We start from the raw sequence: 10,393 nt of genomic DNA, 5'->3' as shown, positions 1-10,393 counted from the left end.
TTTTATCACTTTTATTGGATGGTTACACCACATGACATTTTAGTCATTGTAAGAAATAGAAATGTTATTTCTACATCTCAGCTCTGTCCAAGAGAGATGCTGAGTTGCTGCATTCCTTTCTGTATGCATTATCAAACATCTGTTTCATATTGAGATGGAGCTGTGGAGGCCCCCTCCTCACTCTGTCTGAGCATACATCGAATGTTTGTGTACATTGTATTAGTGTGTGTACTTTATACGATTGTCTATGGCATGGTCCATCAGGCTCTCGCAGAGAGCAGCCTTTTCATATAGGTTTTGGGCTCTCAAGGATTCGAAGGAGTCTGTCATATGGAATTGTTATCTGTATGAGGTAATGTTTGTTCTTATTGGATAGTCCTGTAAACTCCCCTCCAATATTGCAATATATATATTTGTACGCTATATGAGCTGAGTTGAGCTACTTTGAATTCGCTCCCCAACGTTGGATGTTTTGTACTGATTCATTCAAGACTCAATAAAAGACGGAGAGAAAAGGCACTGCTATCGTTTAGAAGACTTTTATTTCTAACAGTCATTAAATAATTTTTTTCTAAAGAAAAATACAATAAACATTTTTTATTTTATTTTGTGAAGCCAGCATGAACACACATATATTACATTTCTATGAATGTTTCTGAGACTCTAATATATTATAGTAACATGAATATCCAATTCAGTTATCTTTACAGTTACATCTTATTCAAGTAACTATTCTGCACACGAAGGTTTTAAAAGGGTTATTTTTTCATTTGTCAGTTAAACTGGTTGACATTTTATAACTCTGTAAAACTAAACAACCAAAGCAAAGGTTTTACTTGAGATCAAATTGGGCTACAGAAATGAAATAATAACAAATGTACCACTGAAACTTCACACTGGAGCCTCTTGAGTAGCAGGGATTTGTGCAGTTGATCACGACAGCATTTTCACTTTCAAGACACATGACCACTTCTGCGTCTTCTTTTACGGTTTAAAACGGGTTTCAAAACTAGTTTATGGTGTATTTCCACCACATACTGGGCTGAAGTCTGGAGCATTGCTTGTGACGGGAAAAATATTTACCTGATTTATTTGAGATTTCTTTACTTGTTCTCCTCAGAGGAAAAATTTACATACCTGCCAACACTCACGATCTTCCAACCCTCCTCACGACACTATTCCCCAACAATGGCCAAAACACCTTCACCAGATTCATGTTTCCCAATAATGCAGCGCAAAAGAATAAATGCTAAGAGAGTAATAATGATTCCCCATATTAAAGAGAAGGAACAATTCAAAACAGTGAACATTTTGGCAAACTCAATTCCCAATATGTACATGTAGACCATGTATGTATTTGTAAACCACAATATTTTCAGATTAAGCATACATGCGTTGGTGGTATAGTGGTTAGCATAGCTGCCTTCCAAGCAGTTGACCCGGGTTCGATTCCCGGCCAACGCAAATTATTATTAATTTCAAAATATATAAATTGTTTATAATTCTGTCAGAATCCGTTTAAAAAGCTACCGCTGCACTGGGGAAAACTAACAGTTTAGGGGGTATAATCTGTGAAAATTCAAAATTGACCCTAATATGTTCCTAGTCAAAGGGACTCTCACAAAATTGTATTACTTATTTTTTACCTTAATTAAGCAGAGGAGAGCAAGCAAACTTTTTTACATTATTTAATGTATATCATTTATATCACTGCACTTTGTTTTGCATACTATAGTTAACACTTCTATGATGATGTTTCTAATACAGATGCTAAAGGGAGTAACATTACATTTTGCATCTTTCTTTGTAATTGCAGCCGGCGCTAGACTTCAGTCTTTTACAATGGATTTAAGAGGATGACCTGATCCCAACTCCAATTGTAAGACATGGGATACTTCATATGCCATTGCCTGAACATTGGATTTAGGATGGACCACACCGAACTGTCCTGCCGGTTGAAGGCGATGCAACTCATTGATCTCTGCCTGCATCACCTTGGTCTAGAAATGGACTACACTCTTAAAATGGAATACATAGACTTAATTATTTGCCAGTAAAAGCCTTCATCAGCCAACTAACAAAAGGATGTCAATGTGAACTTCTGGATTTAATCCAGGATGGACTTCAAAGACATTAGTCATTAATCTTACAGTTCATACAAAATCTATGTTTAATCACTGACCCTTAACACTTACTTAGTTGAATAATTTTAAACCATGACTTGCACTATACATAAGTAATATTGGCATTATATTCATGATGTTTAGTCAGAGGGGAACTCCACAGTGAGTCTGGTTTCTCCCAAGGTTATTTTTCTCCATTAATCAACATCTTATGGAGTTTTGTGTTCCTTGTCACTTTCAGCTTGATCACTGGTGTTATTACAACAATTATTATTTAATTACTTATTTTTAAACACGATTAACAATCATATTTTATCTAATTACACAATGATGACTAAGACTTTATTGATATTACAGTTTCATTTTCTGTTAATGCCTGATCTTCTGTAAAGATGTTTTGAAACGATGTGTGTTAAATAAAAATGACTTGACTTTCTTTTGACTGCTGCAATCCACCACTAGATTTAGTTTTTCCTCTTTCAGAAAATCAAGGACACTTCATAGTACACTTAGTTTTTTGCTGCCGGAACAAAATAAATTGTGTAATAATATTTGTTATGGTCTCACAATTATTCAATATTAAAGAAATGTTCCGGGTTCAATACAAGTTAAGCTCAATCGACTATTTATTTTGACTCGACTCCTTTTATTTAAAAGATCTGTGTTCCAAGTGAGTCACAATGGAAGAGAATGGGGTACATTTTTGGAGGGTTAAAACAGAAATGTGACGCTTATAATTTTATAAAAGCACTTACATTAAATTCTGTTAAAACTCATGTATTATTTATTTTAAAACAACATTTTGCAGCTGAAATAGTTAAAATATCTTCAATAAAATAGTTTTCTTTTAGGTTGTTTAAAGGTTTACAGTGTTACATCACCATGGCTATGAAGTTGTAAAATTGGCTATAACTTTACACAGATGCGGTTAGTAAATGATTTTCTCACACATATTGTTATGACTTGTGGTTATACTGTCAAAATTTGAGCATTTGAATGTTTATGGACTCGGCCAATTCACTTCCATTGTAAGTGCCTCACTGTAACCCAGATCTTTGTTTAAAGAAAAGGAGGGACGAGTCGAAATTAATAAAATTTTGTGCTGTTGATAGGAATATTTCTTTAATCACTCTTCAGATTCTCAACGTTTTAGCAAAACATGTAGACTATGTACATCTGTCCACAAAGGACATGCCTTCAATGAACAAGACTTGATCAGACATATTTAACAATGCCAAAAAAAAAAAAAACCCTTCTAAACTTGACAAAATGAACACCCTAAACAAATAACCTTGTAACCAAACTTTGTTAGCCAAACTCTCAGATAACTCTGAAAACAGCATGGATGGAGAAAAAAATAATCAACACTATATTGTTTGATAAAAATTCTAATTAAAACTAACATTTTAGAATAGAAAATCACAATAATCGGCATCAATGTTTCAATTTGGTCCTTGTGTTCTAGAATAACTGCATTAGCAGCCAGAAAACACATGTAACAGTTTTAGTAAACAATAACAGAGGTTCAATGGATTTGTTATGCCACTATGTTGTGTTATGTCTAAGCCAGTGTGTTATTCCACTAAAGCTGCCACACATTTGTAATGTCATTTCCAATTCCGAAGTGGAAAGCTAAAGAGAGACTCAATGTGCATTGCGATGAACACGCAACCTATGGGGACTAGTTCTTTCAATTAGTCAACCTCCCATTTAGACTTTGGGAAACGTTTAATAATACTTCAATTGGTGCTATCTTAGTGCATTTTTGGAAGGCTTTGTTTGGAAGATGCTAATTAAGCATTATTGTTAATATGGTCTAGTTTTCCTCCCTACAAAAGAAATAAATGCATTTTGAAAGGAAAATTGAAATTTTCTATGAAATATTATGCGATTAATTGCAATTAAATATATTAATCGTCTGATAGCACTAATTAAAATGTAATGAAACTTATAAATTTATAAATGACCTGAAGTACAACAGATGAACTCATATTGGGCACTTCTGTAACTGCAATATTAATTTCTATGCCACAGCCATGCTTTACTCTCTGTTGTCCTGGAAGTACAGATTTACGTATCGTAAGATGTGGTCAACGGCTTTGAGCAGTAGAACATCAGTGTTTTCATCCAGGTCCAGCTCTGAGCAATAGTTCTTCACAGGGACAATATAGGATGTGGCCATTCCCAGCAGATCTGCGGCCTTCACCATCTAGATAGATTAGTACATGACATAATTAATGACATAGAAGTTATACATTTAGCTGTAAATTGTATAAGTAAAACCTTCTAGTAAGACGAACCGCCTGCTTAATGATTTGGCTCTGGTACACCTGGGTGATGTCATTTCCTGTAGCTCTACAAACTTGGTCCACATGAGTCAGTAATGCCACTTGGTGTACACCTGTATTTTGAAAATTATTTTAGAATGATTTCAGTATAATAAAAATTATATATACTAAATATATATATATATATATATATATATATATATATATATATATATATATATATATATACAGTACACAGTGTGTGTATATATATATATAGAAATATATAGAGGTCAATTTTATGTATGACCACAAGCAGCATTTATTGGTCTCCAAGAAGTTTGGAAAAGTGGAGCTTGTGTTCATTTCTGTACATAATCCTGTACCTTTTCTAACTCCTGGACCATGGGGATGATTCACACAAAATTTTGTATGTTCTAGAGACCCTCAAAAAGTTATCATGTAGAAACAAATGCATTTTTTGGACGTTGCCCAAATACATTTTTTACTTTTTGTCATGAGGGCTTGTAAACATTGCAACATTGCGTGCGAATCGATCCAACGGTCTAGGAGGAGTTTGATAAAGTATGTTTTTCTTAATAATCAAAATGGCAGAAAAACTAGACAGAAATTAAATGGTTTTAGTATGTTAATTACAAATGAAATATACTGCAGTGGCAGGATGCAATTATTAAAGAAAATTATTAAAATTGCCAAATTTGAAAGAACAGATCTGTCAGGGGCAAAAAAATTCTATTACTAAGTACTCTAGTTATGTTGTAAGCATGACTTACGAAAAAAGGATTAGCGCAACAAAACGGATATCTCCAATTTCATTTTGTCAGCCAATTTGAGCCTATCAAAAAACCTACTTTAACAAACTTTTCCTAGACCGTTGATCCGATTTGCACAAAATTTGCCATGTATTACCTAGAGGCCTTCATGACAAAATGAATATTGAGCCAATACATTTTTGGCCATGGCCCAATTCACTTATTAGCCTATATCTTCTTAGTGGTTTAACGAATCCAAATTCAAAATCAGTGCAAAAGCGACCTTCCATTGATGTAAGAGTTTCTTGCATTCCTTGAATCTATCACATTTCTCTATTGTCGAATTCGCAAAGTCTGGGAACAAGAAAATGCTGTTAATCTTCCAAGAACTCTTTCCTTACATCACAAGATCTTTTTCAGATGATCAGAATTGATCAGGGCCTGTTTCCCTCAGCAGATCGGAAAAGAGCCGGGACTCTGGTTTTCCAGCTTGTGGCCAGTTATAAGAGCTCATCTAGGAATTTCACCATGTCTCTGCCCTCCTCATGCTCAGGAATTCCAACAATTCGGATGTTATTCCACCTGCTCCTATTCTCAAGATCTTCTAACTTTTCCCGAAACGGTTTCCATGTCTATCCTAGTCACTGGCAGATTAGCGGATAATTCCCTTTCCGATGTCTCAAGACAACCGATCCGTCTCTCGACGTCCAACACTCTTGTAACCAACTCAGAGAATTTAGTTTCCATTACCATAATCGATCGACGTATTACAGCAATATCCTCCAAATCTGCAAAAACCTTCGTAAGCATCATAGACATGCTCGCCAGTTGACGCTGGATTTCTCCCGCCACACCTTCCAAACCAAGTCCCTGGTCTGCTGCCCATCAGAGGTTTCAGCTGGAGCATGTAAGGATCTTTTAATATCTCCAGAGCGCGAGGATTTTGACTTCTTTCCATATTGACTTGAAAGAACAAATATGTAGCAGGGTTTATCGAATTTCTTCGGATTATAACACAAAATAATTAAAAACTAGCAAAGTGTGCAGAGCTCATCATTTACACTTCCGCTCCTCGCATGGTGTCCACGAAAAACTTTCTAGTCCATATGGTTAAAATTGCATATTGTAGTGCCAACAAGGGTAGGATGTTCACATAGTGGGGGGGATTTAAGACCATTCTTCCAAATTTGGTGTCTCTAGGATTTTTTTTCCAAGGCAGAAATAAGAACAATGGGAGGAGGAGGAAGAAGAAAAACAGTACAAATAAAATACTTCTGTGCTTGGATCCCTAAAAATTCAGGGTCTAAAGTGAACACTTGCCAAGCAGCAAATAGGACTCAAATTTGGCTTGGAGGTTAAATTCTTTGCCTGTCAGCCAGTTACTTTGTTAAGCAACATACATGGCGAAGTGATATGGAACTGCAATGTGGTAAACAAACCTGAAACTACTTCAATGTGTTCTAATTGAAAACAAGGGTGTAAAAATGAATCAACACCTTTGGAATATAACAACAAGACTTCAACAATATCATAGTTTAAAATAACACAGTATTGTGACTCTCCTTATTTTGAATGTCATACATTTAAAGGAGTCAAAGAACAAGTTTTTCCCAAGATAATTTTGAAACCAGTAAATTCTTCACTCACACAAACAAAACGATAGGAGTGCAGGTTTGTCATGCTTGACTCAGATATGACTGCAAATCAAGACTGCATGACTGTGAAACACATATGATTAATATCTGGGATTGGCTTCACAACTCACCTAATTTGCTGATGTGTTCTCTTAACTGCTGGAATGTTGTGCCAAAGCTTTTGTTGTAGGAGCTGACTTTCAAGCCATCAACTACAAATACTACACAGTGCACTTTGTCTCTGGTGCTTGGTTTCTTAACATAGCCCAAAGTATCAGAACCAACAGGCTGCTCAGGGCTAAACTGCAAAACCAGAAAAATGTTTTAGTGGAGTACAGTAGATATGGCAAACCATTCACAAATCTTGAAAGAATGAGTGCACTGTAAAAAATATTTGTAAATTTAATGGAAAAGTAATGTACAATGGTTCAATAAAAACATATGTGATTATATAAAGTTAAACAATATTTATCATATACAAATAATATGGTAAATATATATATATATATATCATTTTACTCAAAACAATAGTAAAGAATTGCTTTAGAGGGAAATACTGTAACATAATTTTACCAAAAAAGTTATTAAATTTCATTTACCAAATTCCAAACTAGGGCTGCCCAATAATAACAAAATCATAACTGTTGATTATTTCTCTTGATATTGTCATTGTGATTACTTTGACTAATACAATTGACATAAAAAAAAACTTATTTTGGGTGGATAAATAGTATGTTATATTTTTTATTTTAAATTAAAATATATAAATATTTAAAACATATAATATACGTTATAAATATTTAAGGCTATTATTTACCTTATAATTAACTTGGTGTTTCAGAAAATGTAGATTTACCTTGAAAGTACATGTACTTTTACTGTAAAAATGTGTTCAATTTCTGTTGTTGTTGTTTTGTCGTAGTTATTTGCATAGGAGTGTTTCATATTACATTTAAGTTATTTAGTTAAGCTATAGTACATTAGTGTCATGTGTTACTCTATTGGCATTTAGTAATTTTGTTTATTACACAGTGTCCTATTTCTGTGTTATTACTGAATTTAGATCATTATGTGGTCTTCCGTTGTACCATCTGTGTTATTATGGTGGTTATCAGTACAAGTAGTAGTAAAAGTACCAAGCAGATTATTTGAACCTTAATATAATTTAATTCTGTAATGCCTGAAACATTAACAATGTATTTTTTACAATTCTGGAAACCACAGTTGCAAGTGTTTACCGTTTATATACACACACATTTACATATATATATATATATATATATATATATTTTTTTTTTTTACAGTGTTTCAAAAGCATTTTTCAAAGTGTACCTGATGTCCCTCTGGGGCGTGTCCGGTAATGACAGATAGAGCGTCATGAAGAGTGAGTCCAGTGGTTTCACCTTCACCCACACCCATCACATCACACAACACTAAAGAAGTGGGCTCATCAGCCTTCTCTCCGGCTCCTCTGATGGTGAATGAGTGAAGCTGACAACACAAAGAAGAACACAACACCGTTTCAGTTTTTGGCACTTCCAAGAGGATAAATATAAGCCATGAAACTCATAAAAATGTCTTTGTCAGCAAAGTATCAATCAAAGTAGGTACATAACCTTTAAAAATTGTTGTTTGTCAACTTCAAGAGGTTAAAAATTAGCAGCTTAATTTTACTTTACTAGTAACCATATGTCTGAGTGTAGAACCTTGGTTTGTGTGATTTAGTTATTTTATAAAACATGAAGGCTGTGATTTACTAGGTTCCCAAATAAAGGATACCAATTCACTCTGTGATTTTATGGGCATATTGTTATTATTTTGGTAACACTTTACATAATACATTTTCCTTGAACTTGTAAAAGCATGTTCCAGGTAAAGTACGATTTAAATTCAATCGACAGCATTTTAAGGGATAATGTTGATTACCACAAAAATGTATTTAGACTCCTCACTCCTTTTCTTTAAAATAAGCAAAAATCTGTGTGGCAATTACAATGGAAGTGGATGGGGCCAATTTCTGAGCGATAAAATACAATGAAGACACAAGACATAAACAATATGAGTGTTAACATGATTTCAGTGTGATAAAATCACTAACCAACTGCATCTGTGTAAAGAAAAATTTTACAACTTCACTACCATGACGATTTAATGTCAACACACCATAAAATTACTGTAAAAGGGACAATTTAAACAACTTTACAGCTCAAATAATACATGAGTTTAAAAACAAATTATGAATACAAGTGATTTTATACAATTATAAGTTTCATGTTTCTGCCTTTAAATCCTACACTAATTGGCTCCATTCACTTATATTGTAAGTACCTATAGATTAATTGTTTCAAGAAAAGGAAGGACGAGTTTAAATTATTTTATGTGGTAATCAACATTATGCCACAGATGCTGTCGATTGAGCTTAAATTGTATTGAACCCAGAATATTTCTTTAACATATAAGAGGTCACTGTACTATAAAACACTAAGTTTTAGAACTCAAAACTTCCTTCTTACTGCAAAAAGAGAGCATCCTGAGCAGCTGCATCACTGCCTGGTTTGGGACTTGCACCGTTTCGGACCGCAAAGCCCTGCAGAGGATAGTGAGGACAGCTGAGAAGATCATTGGGATCTCTCTTCCCTCCATCAAAGACATTTACAAAAAACACTGTATCCGCAAAGCAACCAGCATTGTGAACGACCCCACACACCCCTCACACAAACTCTTTACCCTCCTCCCGTCTGGCAAGAGGTACCGAAGCATTCGGGCCCTCACGGCCAGACTGTGTAACAGCTTCTTCCCCCAAGCCATCAGACTCCTCAATACTCAGAGACTGGTTTGACACACACGTGTCCTGAGTTGCACTTTAATTACTGTCACTTTATAACTGTCTGCTACCTCAATAACTGCTATGTGCATAGAACACTATCTCATAGTATGTTATGTTTACATTTTTAGAAACTGTCATCTTTTTGCACTAGAGTACTGGTCGGCGCTGCACTGTCTATTGTCCTGTTCATTGTCAGTAATTTGTTGTACTGTCCTGTACTTTTTGCACATGTTTGCACGTGCACTTTATATAGGTATATATAGGTTTTTTTATATAGGTATTTTATTTCGTTGTGTAGTCTCATGTGGTCCTATGTTGGTCCTTTGTTGTTTTTATGTAGCACCATGGTCCTGGAGGAACGTGGTCTCGTTTTGCTGTGTACTGTACTAACTGTATATGGTTGAAACGACAATAAAAACCACTTGACTTGACTTGACTTGAAAAAGAGCATTTGCTAAAACCAAGCTGCAAAAATTACTCATTCTCTACACTGTAAATCTTTTCCCTGTATAACGGTAATTTTATAGGAAAAAGTTTGTTCAAATCCTGTGATGAAAATCACCTGAAATAGACATTTATTTTACAGTTCTACCAAACATGTCTTGTATTTAGAAGAAAAACAATATAGGCATAGTAACATACAGTGCTTATTTGTTAACAGAAAAAGTTTTGCATAAGATGGTTATACACAATAACCGTTAACTCCTGAAAATATCTCAAAATGTAAAAGTGGAGGTCAGTGAGAGAGGAGGCCAGAGAGAGTGACAAG

At 34.6% G+C, this 10,393-nt stretch overlaps 1 protein-coding gene and 1 non-coding gene across 2 annotated transcripts in view; one reads left to right on the top strand and one right to left on the bottom strand.

Annotated features, from left to right (window-relative positions):
• Window positions 1-1,392: 1,392 nt before the first annotated feature.
• On the top strand, window positions 1,393-1,464 carry trnag-ucc (transfer RNA glycine (anticodon UCC)). The gene has a single exon. It is a non-coding gene; the product is annotated as a tRNA-Gly (tRNA).
• A 1,184-nt stretch (window positions 1,465-2,648) lies between these two features.
• Window positions 2,649-10,393, bottom strand: part of ifi44g (interferon induced protein 44g) — a 14,540-nt gene continuing 6,795 nt past the window's right edge. The window contains exons 5-8 of the mRNA XM_052121626.1: window positions 8,130-8,288; window positions 6,929-7,100; window positions 4,424-4,524; window positions 2,649-4,332 (exon numbers count right to left, since the gene is read on the bottom strand). Of these exons, the coding sequence (XP_051977586.1) occupies window positions 4,165-4,332; window positions 4,424-4,524; window positions 6,929-7,100; window positions 8,130-8,288 (600 nt within the window). The 3' untranslated portion in view covers window positions 2,649-4,164. The remainder of the gene's footprint in view (window positions 4,333-4,423; window positions 4,525-6,928; window positions 7,101-8,129; window positions 8,289-10,393) is intronic.

This window comes from Xyrauchen texanus, chromosome 48 (genome assembly GCF_025860055.1).
Source record: "Xyrauchen texanus isolate HMW12.3.18 chromosome 48, RBS_HiC_50CHRs, whole genome shotgun sequence".
Classification (NCBI taxonomy): Eukaryota; Metazoa; Chordata; class Actinopteri; order Cypriniformes; family Catostomidae; genus Xyrauchen; species Xyrauchen texanus.
Note: the sequence above shows the minus strand (reverse complement) of the source record. Positions and strands in the feature narration are given on the sequence as shown.